This window comes from Aythya fuligula, chromosome 8, assembly GCF_009819795.1.
Source record: "Aythya fuligula isolate bAytFul2 chromosome 8, bAytFul2.pri, whole genome shotgun sequence".
NCBI classification, from domain to species: Eukaryota; Metazoa; Chordata; class Aves; order Anseriformes; family Anatidae; genus Aythya; species Aythya fuligula.
Window position 1 is genome coordinate 1,780,686 of NC_045566.1, and position 18,599 is coordinate 1,799,284.

General features: G+C 50.1%; 1 protein-coding gene across 2 annotated transcripts in view; it reads right to left on the minus strand.

The window, feature by feature from the left end:
- The window catches only part of PDE4B (phosphodiesterase 4B), a 153,887-nt gene that overhangs the window by 39,169 nt on the left and 96,119 nt on the right, over positions 1-18,599 (minus strand). For both annotated transcript variants that reach the window (XM_032192353.1, XM_032192354.1), the window contains 3 exons: positions 17,525-17,561; positions 17,371-17,441; positions 14,108-14,157 (listed from right to left, as the gene is read on the minus strand). In XM_032192353.1, coding sequence (XP_032048244.1) covers positions 14,108-14,157; positions 17,371-17,441; positions 17,525-17,561 — 158 coding nt within the window. The remainder of the gene's footprint in view (positions 1-14,107; positions 14,158-17,370; positions 17,442-17,524; positions 17,562-18,599) is intronic.

An 18,599-nucleotide genomic window follows, 5' to 3' on the forward strand; every position in this document is an offset into this window, starting at 1 on the left:
CAAACAAAGCCATTTACGAGCATCTGGCATGCTGCAGAGCCCTGGTGCTGGGCAGTGCAGCCACCCCAGGCCTTGCTTCGACCGCGACCCCCGTGAGCACCCCAAGGTGAGGGCAGGGCGAGCGGCCACAAGGGGCCCTGCCCCTGGTTTGAGGCACAAATGACACACTTGAAGGAAACCCACGGCAAGAGGTCAGCCCGGGGCTGGGAGAGCTGAAGCCAGCCCGGGCAGAACTGGCCCGACCTGCAGCACCCACGTTGCACCCACCGGCACCGTGGGCAGCGGGGCGGCTCCGCGGCCGGGGCGTGAGAATCGGGTCAGCGAGGATCCACAGGGGCTGGCAACACGCTGAGCAGACCCCTGACTGCATGTTTTGTCATGGATCTTCATTCCCCGAGGAAAAGTAACGCCAACATCTGTCCAGCTGAAAGAGAGACACCACTTGGACACCACTTGGAAAGGACGAGCTAACAGAAAGTGAAGGTCCTGAATGAAGCTCAGAAAGTACCCTCACATTTACTTGGTGTGCTTACAGGCATCAGATGCATGTGCACTGTAAAACAGCCGTCTAAACCCCAGCTTTAAATGTTACAGCATAAAGACAAAAGATCACGATTCCCCACTGCACCTTCTGCATGCCAGTGAGGTGCAAAAATGAGGCGTAAACACTACGAAAACCATAAGAGGGGTGAATAGAAGCCTACGGGACTTCCCAGAGAAGCCATTTCTCACCTGAAGGTAAACCTAAATATTTAATCTGAAATGGTAACGAGTGAGGAAAGCTGAAGAAGCTCAGAAGCAGGATTTAGATCGGAGGGAGGGTCTCACCTGCAGGGTTTTAGCATCGGGCAGTGCCTGCAGCCTCTTCTCCCCCCTCCCGGGGGGAACAATACATCGTGGCCGCCACAAATCAGGAGCGTAAGTGACAGTGCTTTTATGGTGCCAAATGGAAGTAACAAAATGCAGGAAGCATTCTGTCAGATGTCACTTAGCAGTGATATCACGGGGGAATCTGGGAACGGGATTTGCCTGCATAGTAGGAATTCCTCGGTCCAGGGACAGGGAGAAGCAGAAATGGCAAGGGGGGCAGAATCTAATCTTGGCCTGGTGAATGAACAGGAAAGATTGCTCCGCTCCAACTTGAGCTCGGGGAGCAAACACAGGGTTTGGCACGCTCTCGTTTTCCTGACCAGGCTCGATTCCTTGTTGTCCTGCCTTAATCACAAGGCAGAAGGAGAAACACGAGGTAAGAGGGGGTACCTCTCCCCCGGAGAGCCTCGCAGAAGCGCAGAGACTGACGGCACACATGCGGGAGAGATCTCGAGGAGGAATGCTGGAAATGTTTTTTCAGATGACATTTTGCCAGGAAATTAATACATGCCTCGAACGCGTTTCTGAACGCAGAGCACAGTTACCAAGGCTGACACAAATGTCTAAATGAAGTGATCCCATCACTCCTCCGCTGGACACACTCCTCAGAGGGCCGTGAAATCTGCCCAGGGGGCTGCAGGCTGGGGGAGGAGAGGACCATTGGCAGAAATAAGCACCCGACCCAGATCTAGGACCGAGGACGAGGATTTAAATCCCAATTCCAGCATCCTGTACACCACGGGGAGCCCAGATTGTGTTTTGGTTTCCCTGGCTAAACAAGGGAAGGCCGGATCACAGCAAGATGAACATTTTGCTGCGTGACTAGGAATGTTTGCTTCCTGAGCACATGGCGTGCATGTGAAGGCACAAGTGTGAGAAAGGCCCTGAAAAATCAGGATATGATTATGAAATTACCTAGCTGCCCACTTAGGATTTAGCAGCACCGTGCAGCGTATTATCTCACCGGGCGCATGTGGGCTGGCTCGGAGAGGGCTGGTAGGCTTACACGTGCAGGGAAACCAACTTGGATCCTGGAAGCAACATCGTTGTGCTAACAAGGCACTCCACCTAAACTAATTAGCCCTGCCTTTCAACAGGCTTAATTAGGTGGGGCACCATCCTGTGCTGTTGTGGCTAGACGGCTTCCGGCTCCGGAGCTGGCTCACCCACGGTGCGTCCGAAGGCTTTGGCACCTCGCTGCCTTGTGCTGTGCACTGATGACATGTTTCGGAGCGGGGGCTCTTGTCCACGTGCCCCCACGGCAGAAATCAAGGAGCTGGGGCTCTCCTGAGCTTTCTGTGCACGTATCTGTGCGAAACGCAGTGCCTGCGCCCCTGCCGATGCTCTGGAAACTCCTCCTTGGGAAGCCAAGAGCTGGCTCTCACAGCAGGCCTCAGACACAGAAGGAGCTATCTAGACAGGAGACCACAGCAACGACTGTAATTCAGCATGGGGAGAAGCCTTGAATGATGTAAAGGCCAAACTGCACTGTATTTCACTGTTTCATAAGGCTTTTGTAAATCACAGGTCAAAGCGTCTCCATCTGGATCGGCCACAGAATTCAGATGCTTTCATCCACAAAGCCATCCATAGCAATTAAACCCAGTTTTGAACCAGGTTAGCCTGGAGATAATAAATCTGATGGTGTGCACGCTCTGTAAGAGTGAAAGTCCTTTGTGGTGAAACAAACACCGGGGTAGGGAATGGGAGAGGAACCTCAGGAACGAATCCTGGAACTACAAAGCGCGGTGCCTGACCTACCTGAAAAGCTCCTCTCAGCCACTGGCATTAGGCATGAAGACAAAGTTAATTAATAATCCTTAGCTCTTTATGAGGCAAATTATTCAGAAATTCTTACATGAGGGTCAGAATAAGGCCACCCGGGTCACCGCAGCAATGTAGAACATGCTATTGGAAAAATGTTAGACCCATTCAACTCTGATCCCTTGGCTTCTGAAAAGCTCACAATTTAACATAAAATTTCATCTCAACTTAGTTTCCTTAAGGTCTTCCATAGGAAAGTTAAGAGTGTGGATCCTGAAAGCACCCTGGCCGTAACTCCCAGGAACTCTTTAGGACACACAAACCATCGTGCCCGTACGCCCCACTCCCTGCCTTGAAAGCCTGGCCATGCAGTCATCCATTATGTTTTCAGTCAGCACGCCAGACACATTATATTAATTATAAAATACAATTAAATAGATTTTTTCATTACTAAATGTAATTTCTTGAAAGCATTATCCTCAGGGACGGAAGCTTAAAAATTGATTTTGTTTGTAATTTTAATCTGTTCTCCTGCCATAGATGTTTTCTGCGCTCACAGAGCAATGATGCCCACCTCGCTGATTTACCTGGCTTGAACTTCATGTCCTTATTCAGCCTCTCAAAATAGATGTGTATGACTGTCATCCTCCTGCTGAAAGGCAAAGATATTGCTACCCTGCACCGAGCAGAGCCGCTCAGGTATGTGGCATGTTGCAAAAAATGCCCTGTTTTGACATATTTGGTTTTCGGGTGATACTCTGAGTAAGCCCTATCACCCGATCTGTGACTGCATGAGGCTGCACTGTGGGAAGTCGGAGGATTGCTCACGGTAGATCGTGGGCTGGTCACAGAGCAGAACCAGCAGAAATTGCTTGAATAATCTGGAAGCACATGCAATTTAAAAAGCTGTTACTTAATCCGCCATCATCCAGCTTTTGAAAATGAGGATATTTTACTTGTCAGCCTGGCGTCACTCAGCTCTCCGGTTGCACCCCGAGCCGTCCGGATTCACTTTTAACACATCCACACGCTGCAACTCTGCAAACGTTCAGAGTATGCTCTCAGGCACAAAACTACAAATCTTCAGACCTGCAGTAGCTGAAAACAGAGCTAAACTATTCGTTGTGCTAATCATCTGTATTAATCTTCCCCAGCAAACCATTTCAGCTGTTCGGAGCTGTGACTCAGTGTGCTTTATGTTTACCAAACCGCACGTACAGCCTTTAAAAATAATCTGTTTAAAATCACAGATTAAGTCCCACGGGTAAAAGGGTGGGGAGGAAGAGGGAGATGTCAGTATCCTACAAGCCAGCATCATTTGTTTTGACAGCTTTTAATATTCCATATTAATAGTTTCACGTGCTGATCTCCACCATGCCTCTGAATCACCCTCAGGCCGGGGCCATCACACCCTGGCCACCAGCTCTTTTAAAGGTCTGTTTGGGACACGGGGCAGGACTGGACCACATTTTGCCTGACAGACCCAGGGACACGGTGCTGGAATCACTACGTGGCCATCCAGAACCAGAAATGGGTTCTGTACACAAACACCAGACAACAATTCGCGTTTCTTCTCACATCTGGCTCATTTTAGCCAGAAAGTGGCTAAATGTGGGGGTCTGAGCCCCGCAGGACTACTTTCCTCGAGTCTGAGGTCTTGGTGCTGACCTGGATCAGGCCCTGGTGCTAGGGCTGAGCCGTCAGAAAGCTGCCCCGAAGGGCAGAGGGAGGATAAACTCCAAGCCAGCACCGACAGGCAGCCCTCGAAGCACAAGTGCTTGCCAAATTGCTATAGCAGGTAAGGATGGCCTTCCCCTCTCAAATTATATTATTTAAGACCCTCAGAATATATTTATTTAAGGCCCTCAAAACATAGCTATGTAATCTTCTCAAGCCAAATACGAGGAAATCAAAATGTCAGCTACGCTAATGGCACCTTATTAGCAATCTCAGTTAAAATACCAGATTAAATGGACATGAAAATTGAAATGCCCCCACTAAAGGTCAGATGGGGGTTGACCTACTGCAAATTATTCCAGTGGTTGCTGCTTTAGTTCTGTGCAATGTGGCACCTTTCAGGATTTCTTTCGTCCAGCAGCATAGCAGAGGCACCCCACGTTAGCCTTGGCCGAGGTCTCGGCGCTGTAACTCACGCTACTTCTCTGAAGTAATTAATTCTGTGTCATAAGTTCAGTGAAATTCATACAATTTCTGCGAAACATCTGATTTTCAGCTGCCCGGGGCTTTCCATTTAAGGCAATTTGCAATAAAAGGCATTCTAGCGGCACACTAAATTGACCACATTTGGACGTGTTACAAACGCCGGCTCAGAGCGAGCAGCTGCTGCTGAAAAATGTGGTGCGAGGAGCATCTCCTCCCCGTGCCAGGCCTGTGGCTCCTGATCTATAAAGTGTGATTAACGAGCTCCTGGCTTATACCTGGGTTCCCGCTGCACATAGATGGAAATATTTAGGAGTTTCACACGATAGCGTTGAAGCCCAGGAAGCCGCTGACAGTTGGTGACACTCAGGCATCAGGAATTTCGGGAAATACCCTGCCCAAAAAAACGTGAATCAAGGAGAAGGCCCAGCTAACGATCTGACTAGGATCTGGACGTGGACCACATCCCGTAAAGAATTACTGCTAAAACAGCAGACGCTCCGGTTAGGCTGGAAACTTGGGTCTGGATTTCTCTTCTTCCAGAAGCAGCTTTGGGAAGAAGGGAAGGACAGCCCTGCCCAAACACCAAATGTTACCAAAATCCATGAGCGACAGCCTGCACACCTTTACTCCCTAGTGCATCCTCAGCTTGTGAGTGTTTATTTGGGTTTCTGCTAACGGGACCAGCCCCGGGCCGTGCTCAGCCCATTCACACCAGTCCCTGGGGGCTGTCCCAGTGCACGCTGCCGGTGCCCATCGCAGCAGGGCCACCACATAGCTCGGCGCAGGAGCAGGAGGCCAGGCTGGCTCCTCTGCTTCTCGGAAGAGCACGCTGCTTTTTCAGAGAAGCCAACAATTGCTGTGTCCGGCTTTCATCAGCCTAATGCGCGGCATTTGAAGAAAAATACGTTGGTTGTAAAATGTGACCTTTCCGAGTCATTTTGGTATTAAGTGCTGCGCTTGTAAAGCCTCCCTGAACACATGCCTGCAGCACGAAGGGCCGAGCTGGATTCAGTTCATTTTAACCGAAACCATTGGGGTGTCTGGAGCATGCTCTAAGGCCTGGGAAGCTGGAGCCAAAGCAGCCTTGGGATTCAGAGTCTCCTGGGCACGATGCGAAAACGTCTGTTTGGGGAAGTTTTTGAAGAGTCTGGAGGTGCTAGAGGAGTTTTCATCTGCACAGACGTTCGGTTTCCTCTTGCAAAGCTATGGTTATGACAGCACGGTATTTACACTAGAATATCTGTATCAGAAAGCTCAGCTTTTTTAAAAAAATAAATTTACCACATCAGTATTCGGTACTTAATAATGGCTACTGATAACAGCTCCTAGTAAACAGCAAAACCCAAATAACTCTAACCTTGGGTCAGACCCTACGCCCCTTATTACTGATGAAAGGCTCTTTGCCTCTGGCCTCTGCCAGGCCCAGTACTGAACACGAAACCAAAAGGCATTAATTAGCAAATCAATGCATTGCCAGGTTTTGCATGTTGTTTTTTTTTTTTCATTTTGAATTCCTAAACTGATTAAATGCCTGAACGCACGACCAAGTCAATCAACGATACCTTTAGACATGAAAATATATCCCAGAGGGACGTGTTTAGATGCTTTTTAAAGTTCACTGCTTAAAAATGTAAATCTTTGCAAGCGTACATGTTTTTCCAGTGAACTGAATTAACTTAAGAACCTAGCATGTTTTATTAATAACCATAAATAATTAACAGTTGTTTCCTTTCTGTCAAAAAAGCATCCCAATTATACAATACTTAAGGCTGTCATTCACAGACACTTCTCGGAGAGAAAACAATATTACACTAAGACGTTTCATTAACTATTGCCGTAACATTCCTTACCCGTTGCACAATGCCATTATGCCCGTATTAATAGGCATAACACGCTCAGCTATACAAATCTGCTTCAGTCGATCAGGAAATGAAAAGACACTGGCAATAACACCCACATTTCTGGGTGACCTGAAGGCTGCAGGCAGCCGGGGGGGGTCATTGCTTGGTGCTGCCATGGGGGGACCCCCGAGTCTGAACCACAGCTCGGAGGCTTTAAAAAACTTTTAAAAAAGCTTTAAAAAGCTCTTTTCTTTTCAATCTTTACAATTGCTATGCTATCCCGTGCAGTTAGCTTTGGTGGCAAAGTGTTTACCCCGCTGAGGACACCAGGCAGATCCAAACCCTGTCGGTCGAGGCCGGCGCTTTGCCCTCTCGCGTCCCTGCGAGCTGGAAACTGCTGCCACCAGGACTGATAAATATCAAGCGCTCAGCGGGAGCGTTTGCCCGGCCACGGACCAAAAGCTTGGGCTGCTGACAATCACAAGACAGAGTCAGAAACGCTCACTTTGTAAAACACAACAAAAAGGCGACTTACGCTCGGAATCAGATCCCGCAGGAGGACGCAGCTTTGAGCATGGGGACTGCCCAAGGACAGGCTGCTGCCTCCGGGACGTGTGCGGTGCATTACCCTGGGAAAGTCTCGGCACAGATCCTCAGATGCAGCCTCTCACACTCCCATTGCCAGCTGTGTCCGGGACACAATGCTGCAGCACTGAGCTCAACCTCGGGGGAGGAAGGAGAAACTTATATATAGCTGCTGCGGGGATGAGCCATGGGTGCTGTCGGGAGCCCGTTTCAGCTCTCACTAGCTGGAAAATGCCGATGACATGGAAGCTGAAGGGGCTGGGAGCAGTGGGACAATGAAGAACCCTATTCATCACTAAGGCATGCACAAGCTGTGCCCCGCAACCTAAAAAAATAACTCCGCCTGCCAGCAGTTTGGTTTGGGTGCTTTTGTTTGTTTTGGTTTGTGTTTCTTTTTTCTTTTTTCTTTTTTTTTTTTTTTGCACAGTCCAAGTACATATTTCTCAAACTCATATGGAACTGATTCAGTGCATTGAGGACCGCGATGTCAAAATCGCACCCACAACCACTATCATCGTTCTGTGCAGAAAACAAAAGAAACACAGATTTTATCAACCCCGATATTAGCGATGGCAAAGCCTTATTGTCTTCACGGAGGCCTTAAGCAATCCCGCCCGAATGGGAGCTGAGGGAAGCAATGCAGGGCTTGCAGGGCTTGACCCGTGTTTGAAGAGCAGAGTGAACGTGGGGACACAACGCAAGCACGCCGCTACGAAGACCTCTTCGTTGCCACCTTGGCTTCGCACTTGGCTGGGTCATTCACAAAGAAACCAGCCAGCAGCCCTTTCAATAACCTACGGCTGCTTTTATGGCTTTATGCTACAAAACAGAGTGTGGGATCACCAGGGGGATGACCACCTCGACCAAAAACCAGTGTTTCAGCTCCTAAACTCTGCAGCCGATCCCGACATACCTGCTGATCTCGCCAAGGGACGGCTGCTCCCTCCAATGCGTGAGGGTGCCCCCTGCTCATGTCCTCAGCTCCCCAGCTCACCGCCGACGGCCGGGGCCATTCCCAGCACGGGGCCGGGAGCAGCAGAGGTGGCACGGGGCCGTGGGTGCCCCGGCAGGGCCAGGAGCTCGGATCCCAGCCCGCAGAGCCCCGAGCAGCGCAGGAGCACGCGGGGAGTCCCGCTGGCACCCGTCGGTGGCAGCTGGGCCCCGGGGAGTGACAGGCTCCTGATGGCAGCAGCACGTGTAGCATCTTCATGTGACATCCACAGGTGGGGCGGAGGGGAAAAACAGTTTTCATCTGTTGCTATGGAGCCGTGATTAGCTTGTGTGTCTTCAGAGCCTGCCGAGGAGAAACGACGGCTATTTTCTTATCTAGATGTCATGAAATCAGCCCTCGCAGAATTTCGGGAGTCAAAAGGCTAAGCAGGTTTGCCTGAATACCCTCTGTTACTTGATACACGAATAAATCTAGCCGGGAGACCTAAAACGGGTGTCGTTTTTCAGCTGGGAGTTGATCACAAAAAACTACTCTTCAGCCTCATTTGGAGTTTATGTGCACAGTAAGGCAGCGACAGCGTGCTAAATAAAATGCTGCCACTATCTTTGCAGAGAACGAGCCTCAGGAAATTAAGGAAAAAAAAAAAAGAAAAAAAAAAACACAAAAAAACTGGTAGTATTGCAAAGCACGGTGATTTCAGAATAAACTTTTCCCTTATTCCCTCCAATTGCTAAAAGAAAACCTGATGTTCTTCTTTTAAAATGTGTCTGCCTCTAGGTCTTTGGCACAGGTTTGCTGATGGGAGGGCCGGCAATCTATTTAATGACTGCATTGACGTCAATAGCATAACTGAAATACTTACTAAGATGCATGAGTCCAACTTTCAGGGGGTGTGTGTTCGCAGGCAGGAGCAACACACGAAACGGACTCGCCGTGGGAATGAACTGCCCCCGCCGAGCGGGGATCAGCCCCCCGACAGCGGGCCTTTTCCTGCAGGTAGCTCTTAGGGCTCGCTCCGAAACACGCTTCTCATTTCCCCCAGCAGCCCGCGTCACCCCTTCGTTCAACAGCCCTCGTTTTACTCGGTGGCGTCACTCAGCTGCTATCTATCTGATGTCTTCGGCCGTTTTGCTGCTTTCCAAACCATCTGCATCACCAGGGCACCGCAGCCCTTAGCAGCAGCCTTTCCAGATAAGCTCCCGGCCCCGCTGCCGCGCGGTGCGCCATCGGTTACTCCTGGCGCGGCTCCCCGGCGGTGCGCGGCTCCTCTCGCACCCTCGCTGGAAGCCTAAAGCACTTGCACAAGCTGCCCCCAAATCTACAGTCCCCATCTTGCAGTCCTCAGCCAAACTCCCGGCCGAGCAAACCACGAGAACAGAATTTCGGGATGAATCATCTATTTTGTAGATGCCCAGAGCCATTGTCCGCACGCCGAGCAGAGGAAGTCTGGTGCAAGAGCACCAGCTCCACGCTAATTACACGGGATTTATAGATATTTGTAACTTTGATGCACAGGGCTTCTTAACTCCTCCAGAAAGTTGGGGCTCTCATTAGCACGAGCACCAGCTTTATCCAGTCTTTTGTTTATGCTTTATACAAATGTTCGTGCACGAGTCTGTGTACGTCTTACACCCACATAAAAAATGAAAGAGTACGAGTTTTGAGTTCGTGTAAAGGCATGTGAGAAGTGCAGACAAACGTGCGGATGAGCAGGGAAGCAGAGACTGAGGCACAAGCAAGAAAAATACCAATCTTTCACTCCCACCCCCAGAGAGGAATTTTAACAAAGCTTTAATCCCCTGAGCCCTGAAAAGCCGGTGTGTGACATATCCCAAAGCGCTACACCCCCCGAAGCCTCAGGTTGCAAAGCCGATCAGCTATACTATATTGCTAGGTATATAATTAATTGTGAGGACATACTGTAATTATTCAGTGTTGAAAGTATCCGAGGGGCACTTGGCTGCCTGCTCCTGGGAGAAGTTTCTGCAAACCCCCCAGGGCCACAGGGAGGACACACAGCGCTCTGTGGGCACTGTCCCGGCCTCCTGAGAGAAATGCTGGGGGAAAATGACCCGTGCTGGCGAAAAAATGACCTGTGCTGGAGGAAAATAACTAGTGCTGTCTGCTGGGTACCCATCTGCCAGCAGAACTGGGCCACCTCTCCCCAAACCCCTTGGGAATCCAGCAGTGGCTTCTCGCTCCTCGTGGCATCCCCACCGGTGCAGTGTTTCCTCTACGGCCCCAGATTCATTAGGGCAGCAGTGCCCACCAGGAATCAGGGGCCTTTTACACACACATGGGAAATGAGGGGCCTTTTATGGTGAAGGTGAAGGTGGAGGGAATGCCCTGAAGAGCCTGGGCTGCTTCGGGCAAGCCAGGCAGGAAACCAGGCCCACAGCCACCACCACGCGGTGATGCTGAGGCTTTGGTACTGGGATTAAGCAAACAGTGGGATCCCATGCTGGTAAACAGGATGGTAGGAAAAAGTACTGGGAAAAGCACAAAGGAAATGGAACGGTATGAAAAAGTACTGGGAAAAAAAAAAAAAAAAAAAACAAAGGAAAAAAAAAACAGATGGAGAAAAGATTGAACTAAACCGGGTGGAAGAACGAGAGGCTTGTGCTGAACGTGGCTGCCAGTGGCAGATGATTTAGTTTGGAGGAAATCAGGATCAGCAACGAAAATAAATATGGAGGAAGGAACAGAAATAAGCAGGAACTGGCAGACTTGTTGCTGGTTACAGACTTTCTTGGCTGAGTTAACCGGGCAGGAGCTGAAGCTTTCACTGCTACCAGGGGCGGAGGGAGCTGAACCGCGGGGAGCGGGCACTGAGACCGAGGGAGCGCAGAGGTCAAAGCAAGGAGCTGTGGCAGAGCCCACATTAAAAAAAAAAAGGAATATATGAGAAGGAAGCATCGCAGACATGTGCACGATGATGGTTTTATACCTTTTGTTGCTGTAACACCAGAAGAGGTAGCGGGCTGGCAGCTGCTCCCAACCCTGGCACTGCACGACGGCACTGCGCGGTGCCACGGACTGCTCAGGAACCTCACGGCCCTGCCAATCCCCATTATCCTCCCCAGCTGTGAAGTACATGAGCTAATTAAGGATTTATGTACTTTTTGCTACAGCTTCATATTTCCACGTTATGGCTTCTCAGTTAATTCATAAAAGCAATTTTGTTTGTTCCTGTGATCTGCGCTTATAACAAAATAACAGGAAAAATCTGCCAGATTTACTTAAGCTGATACCAAGGACAAAACACAGGATGTCCAATGCATATTCCTCTTCCTTTTATGGCTGTGGTTATAAGGTTAAGAAAGCTCTGAAATCTACACTGACATCAGGATCGGCTTTGAAAGCCCTCTGTCCCATGAAAAACCTGACCAGAATTTTTCACGGTTGCGAGAAAATGAAAGCAAAAAGAAGAGGAATTTCACGATTTCGACACAGCTCATTCATTTCACCATGGGCCTGGGTCCTGAGTGATGCAACTCCTCGGGAGCACACGAGCCGTGGGTTTGGCTCCTCTCTGTTTCAAACAACTGACAAATCCCGTAATATTCCGCCGGAGTAAACAGCTGGCGCGAATTACTTCCAGTGCAAACGCTGAATGCAATTTGTCTCCCTCCAGGGTAATTTTATTAATGTATGCCAGTTCGCTGCAAACCCCGAGTTCTGTACTTTTCATAACAGGATATAAATCACTCCGCTAATGACAAATAAAAGGAGACATATACGAGGTGCTCATACTGATGTCAATTGATGGTGGTAGATCTGTGAATCAATGCGTGACACGGGAGAGCTAAAATAAAAGACCGAGCTTTGCCGGCTCACCCGTCTAGGGAACATAAACACAGTTCATCTCGAAACACATTCTTTCATCTAGAAGGATGTAACACAGCCTAGTCCCAATCCAAACATTGCTGTTTCCTTCTCCAAAACTTTCGGGACAAACACTCGGCACCCTTTCAGACACAGGAGCCGCTGGCACAGCAGTGGGAGTGTTCCGATAGGAAAAGCTCTCCCTCTTTTCCTAATTTCCAAATCAGAAGCCATCTAGGGGAAAAGAAAAAAACTGCACACACCGAAAAAAAAAAATAATAAAAAATCCCTTATAAATTTTTGCTCTTTCTGCATTTCAGTGGAAGCTTCCTTAGAAAGCACGTGGCCTTCACTGCATCCTCAGCTGGCCTCACCTGGGAGCTGGACGAGGAGCGTCCCCTCTGTCAGCTCCAAGCCTCATAACCGCTGGGCATTTGCTTTTTTCACACCTCAGGTCGGATGTTAATGCAGTTTATTTAGACAGACCTGTCCACAGAGCGCTGGAACACTGAAAATCAAGAGTCAGGATCACAAGGGCTTGGTTAAAAATGCTAAAAGTTGGGTTCTGCTCAGTTGCTTTCTCTTTCTGAGCTTTCCAGAGTAACCCAAAACTTCCCCGACAAGTGCCAGACCCTTCAGTCAAACAGGGAGCTGAAATTTTCACCTATCCCCAGTGGTAGGAGCTTGGGTCAGCTAAAAAGTACCAAATACCCTACTGCTCATGTTGCAAATACTGCAATACACCGCTATGTCCTCAGAAATGTAGAAAAACGTCCACAAAGCGTTAAAAAGCAGAAAGCTACCGTTTCCACAGAAAGTGCTAAGAAAATTAATCAAAAAAATTCCTGGAAGGGAATTATCTCCCCGTTATCAGATCCTGCAGCCTATATAAACAGATCCATGCAAAGGTTATGAAATTTTCCGTGAATTCTTTTACCTAGGCCACAGAAGCAAAGTCTTGCTAAAACAGATCTTGAAATAAAGTGACGAGTTGCATTCCTGCTAGCCCCGACTCGATGCTGCTCACAAGACAGTGCGTGAAGGAGGAGCTGAAGCTCGCGTTGTCCTGGTCTCTTTCTGCATCTGAGATTTCCACACTCCAGCAACAATTTTTGAGGAATCTAACCCAGAAGCCTCCTGTGCTGTACGTGTCCCCAGACAGTAAATAATACCCAGCATGAGAGGAAATGATAGTTCTCCAGGCTTCACACGCTGTAATAATTAAATTTTACTAGTCCCTCCTAGCGCTGAATTATAAGAGAGGCTGAGATTAAACCTTACACACGAGCACTCCTCCAAATCTCATCTTCTTTTTGGGAGTAACGTTTAAATTAGCGTCAGCAGGACCAGCTCGGATCTTGAGAGGGGTCCCACAAGCACTCAGGACCACGAGCTGCACACAGTGTGTCCAGACCCTTTGCTCGGGGTTATTCACCTCCCTGGCTGTAGCCGAACCTGGGCGTTTGCTGCAGTCCCTGACCCGAGACAGGGACGAGGACAAGGTGATGGGGGGACACGGCCCACAGAAAGGGAACAGGCAGGGAAGACGATGGGATCAGCCCCACTTACTGACTGCTGCTCTCTGTTGCTAAATGCAGGTTTCAAAAGAGCACAAACAAACATCGTAACAAAAAAAAAAAAAGCCATTCTAGGGCAGCCTAATAAAAGCGGAGGAAGTTTCACCTGAGAGAGGTTTTTGAGATTGCAATTTTTACATAGAGCACATGCAAACAGCTGAAATAAACAGGATAAGGAATACAGCTGTGTCTGAGCCTGTTCGAGGCTTGTAGGCTGCTGCTTGTCCAGGCCTGCACAGCACAGGGACTCAGAAGAGCAGCAGTCACTGTGGCCATGACTATCAAACCAAAATCATGTTCGCCTTTTATGCTAACACGCAAGGATAAACACAAACCCCAAACGATTACAATAACAACAATCTGGGCCTGATGGTTCTCCCGTGTTGGTTTCGCACGAGTCAACCAGAAGCAGCACTGGAAGCCCAGGGCTGAGCTGGGCTGGGGGAGCAGGGAAGCAGCCCTGAGTGACATGATGTGCAATCAGCCTTCCTCTTCGTTTGGCCCTGGTTATCAAAAAGTCACACACGTACCTTGTAGGTTAACTCTGGAGACAGGTGGCTGACTCGTTGCAGGAGATCTCCTAAAAGGGATAAAGAATACTCTATAAATAGGTTTTATTTTAACTCTTCAAGTACTGCTGCTGTCAATTCCTGGAGCTAGAAGCCCTTTGCCACGCTCACAAAGAAGCCAGACCACTTTCAAATGGCTTGGCAGCTAATGAGCAGTATCAATATATCTGTTAGAAAAACCCAAATGTGTCCTAAGCACACACACATGCTAGAAAGAGCGTATATCAGGAAAGATGTGCCAGCATCCCACGCTGCCTTGGCAGCTTCGTGGTCAAAACATGCCCGGAGGTCAGCAAGGGCCAGGTTCTGTGATTGAGGGGCTCGCTGGGTCCCAGAATCAAGGCTGAAAGACAACAAAGTCTGGACTGGACCCTGAAGTAATGTCAGTTGTTATACCAATATAGGTATAAGGCTTTAAATTAGGATTTAACAGCTTGAGTTGCACCTGGAAGTAAATAAGGAGACACTGTAGTCACTAGTGCAAGCTCTAAAACCAAGCTGAATGACATTTCTTGACTAGGAGCAACAATTTCATGGGGAAACTCTGGATTTCAGAAGGACCAAGCGCTGTCTGAAAAATCAGCTCAAGTTTAGCAAGCAGGTTTGACTGGAAAAATGGAGCGGTATTTCTCCAAACATCAGATGATTTCATTGTGACATTCACCAAACAGTACGGTTAATTTTTCACATTGAAACCATAGTTTACTTATAAAAAACAGAGTTTTTTTTTTAAAAAAGAAGTTAAAAGGAGTTAACGCAAAACCAAAAATGCTTCATTTGGGATTGAACATGGTATTTCAGGCTGACCAGAAGTGAAACTTGGCGCTTTTCCTCCCCAAGAAGTTTCTGATATGTTTTAACTGAAGCCGGATTTCCCCCTGCTCTCTCTTAGGCAACCTCCTAACCCCAATTTTTTGAGTCAGCCACTGAACCGAAACATCCATTATTTGCCAGCTCTCCTTTGAAGCTCAAATCAAAGCAAGCGAGCAGCTCAATTCTGCTGCACTCGTAGCTCCAGGGGGTTCTTCAGAAGTGCTCCAGGAAGGCCTCGCTAGCCAGGTAAGCTCCGTGTTTGAGTAAGGCAGCGAGGGTCCTGCTCCAAAACCTCGCTCCTGGCTTCCCAACCTGCCAGCAGGGCGAGGGCGAGCGGGGCTGCAGCGAGCGGCGGCTCCACGGCCGCAGCACTCGCCTTTTGGGTGGGATCTCAAGGGCTCGGCTTTTCTGGAGGGAACCACGGGCCACAGATTCTTCGAAGGGCTCAGCCCAGCACGTTGGATGCTGACTTTTCGGAAAGCCTGCCCCGACCTGCCCGTGCTGAGCCTTTGAAAATCCGAATCTTGAAATCTTTGGAAAACAGAAACTCCTCGGCGGGGACACCGCGCTGCGGCTGCGGCGCTTGCAGCGTCTGGAGAGCCGTGCTCCAGGTACCTCCAGCACCGCGCCGAGGTGCTCAGACGTGCCTTCGGGGGGCAGGGAGGGGTGAAATCATACTTGGAAGGGTATTCCCCGTGTCGGAGCCTGAACAGGGCACGGCACCGCACCCAGCACCCTCGAGTTACGGCCGGCCGGGCCCATCCTGGTTTGCAGAGCTGGCAGAGGAGCCCCGGAGATCTGCGTCTCGATGCCACTGCCCCTTCTGGGTCACCACGTGCACGTGGCTCCTGCCTCCCACTCCTTCTTCCTTGCCGACGGGCATCTCGGGGAGCTGGCACCGGATGCTTTCTGACCGTGTCCTCGGCCGCATCTGCCAAACTCAGGCACTCCGAAACCATTCATCACACTCTCCTCTTTTCCAGGCAGGAAACTGTCTTAAAAACCCCGATGTTGAAGTCCAAAAAAATAAAGAGTTCTTGTTTTTCATTGTTGTTTTTCTTTTTTCTTTTTTCCAGTCCTTAAGATTCAGATTTTCCAGCATGTAAATAAGTGGGACAGCATCCTCTTTCTCCTTCTCGGGACGGAGGGGGTGGAGGAGGAGGAAAAAAAAGGGGGCGAGGAAGGGTTAAAGAAAAGCTGCGATTCTCATGATCCCCAGAGCAGAAGTTTAAGAAAAATACCACATATCATGAGACATATGATAAAATCATGAGCTGGCAGCACGGCCGTAACCCAGCAGAGCTGTTTGGAAACTGTGCGGGAAGCTCCGCAGCGCCTGGAAGCACATTCCGCCACGGACTTGGCTGTTTGGCACATAATGGCTTAGACATTTAATGACTTTTACTTTGGCTGGGCAAATGACTTTATACCTCAATCAAATCTGGGAATGTTTTCACAAGGACACTGCGAGATGCCTCTGTGTCCTACAGGTTACGCCCTCGCTTCCTTCCGGCCCCGTCCAATTTCAGATTCCTCGTTAGGAACGAAATGCTTCAACTATTCAGAAAAGCCAAGCGGAAAAACAACAACAACAACAACAACAAAAAAAAAAACGGATCTATTTTTTCAGCCATCTGTTTTTCTATTAACCTCCATCTTGGAATGCGGCGCTTGGTTTCCGATCAAAACTCGCCAAAAACAATCAACGGGAGGAAAAACCTCACGCCCAAACCAAACGCCGGGCCGTGCGTGGAGCGCAGGACGGTGCCGGCAGACACAAAGTGCTGTGCGTGGTGCAGGAGCAGGAGATGCCACCGATCTCAGGGCAGGACATCTGCGGGGATGAGCGATGCTGGTTTGGGGCAGAACGGCTCTCCGGGGGCAAAGCAGGGCAGAAAATGATGACGACTGGTGCGCTGTGAATGGCCAAGGGGAAGCGGGGGTTGTGATGGTGGAGTTTGCTTCTCCTGTTTCGGGGTTTCTCCTGTTCAGTGTGAAAGAAGCCGTCAAGTTTGGTCCTGTTTGGTGTCACTGCTGCTACGGGACACCGCGTGGACCTGATGGTGGCATGGGCAGGGTGGCTGTGCCCGTGTGGTGCCACCACAGCCACACCAGGCGTCACCATCCACCTCCAGCCTCTCCTCCCGGTGCCCGTGCTCCTGGGGAACACCTGAGGCAGCACAAGCCAGCACCCCGGGTTGAGCTGGATGGCTGAAGAAGCCCAAAAGGGAGCGGTTTTGTGCTCGGGGGGCACAGCACAGCCCCTCGCACCCCCTCACACCCTCATCGTGCGGCCCCCAAGCTCCCAGCGCAGCCCCTGCCTCCGGGCGCCCTCAGGTGGGCAGAGAGGGACCAGCGGCGGTCCCAGCCCCTACCCTGGTCCTGCACGGCTCGGAGAAGTTTGTGCTTACTTGTTGGCCGTCCCGTGCAGGTTGGTCAGCAGCGTGAAGTTGTTCCTGACGCTCCTCAAGCTCGCCAGCACCTAGGGCGAGCAGAAGCAGGCGTCAGCGCTTCTCCAACCCAACGCGTCCCCGGCCGGCGCGAGGCAGCGGGCTCCCGACTCACCTGGGCGAAAGGTGTGACGATCAGGTCATCGCCGTGCCTGGGGGAAACAAGAACACGGCTGGGTCAGTCACACTGCGGGGACGGGGACCCTGTGCCAGACCCGTTTACTGGAGCAGGGCACTGATGCGCGCCGCCGGGCCACGGGCTCGTACCCAACCCCAGCCCCGAGCACTCTTGTGATGAATTTGTACCCCAAGCAACGCTTTAGTCACCCCAAGGAGAGTTTCAGAGGGGGCCCTGCACCCAGAACACAGCCTTCAGCCCCTGCAGCCTTTCCCTGTGTGACACCACACCAAAATGACAGCGCTGGGAAGGCCTCGGCTCGCCGGGCACATCCAGGGACGACAAGCAGCCCGGCTGGATTGGTAACGCAATAAAAGCCAGGAAATTCAAAGTGAAGGCAGCACACTCACACCGCGGTGGAAAAAACCACCACGGCCTGGGTAAAGGTCGGCTTTGAATTTCCTGGCTTTTGTTGGTTTGTGTCACAGTCTTTAATGTTATTCAAACACCGGGGTTCGCCCGGCCGTTTTCATCATGGAAGATGTGAGCGCAAGTTCTGGGAAAAACACACGGCCACCGTCACCATCAAGAGGAAGGATTTTTCTTGGCAATAGCGCACAAAGCTCTTGTGTCTGTGTGATAAATCCCGTACAAAGGGATCTATTTTTCCCAAACTGAGCGCAGAGTGGGCCGAGCTCCTGCTGCGAGGGGCTGACCTGACCGTGGCTGGAAGGCAGGGAGAGGCGGTGCGCTGGCTGCAGGGAGGGATGCTCTCTTCCAGGGGAACTCATAATGGAGCCTGCTGCTACCTAGATTTCTACTTCACAGCAAAACCTGTAGGGCCTTCTTAACAGCCAAGTGTTTTTACGAGCACTTTTTTATGGCTTAATGGTCACTTTAAAACTTTAAACTGCCTTTTAAAACAAAGGGCTGCAAATCCAGGCCATTCGTTTAAGCTTTGTGCGCTGAGTTATATCGATCCTCTCAAGCCAACCATCTGGCTCGGCTTTCTGCTTTATTTTTCACTCAGTTCTAGCAAACAACTCATGACAGAAAAGGGGACGGAGAAGAG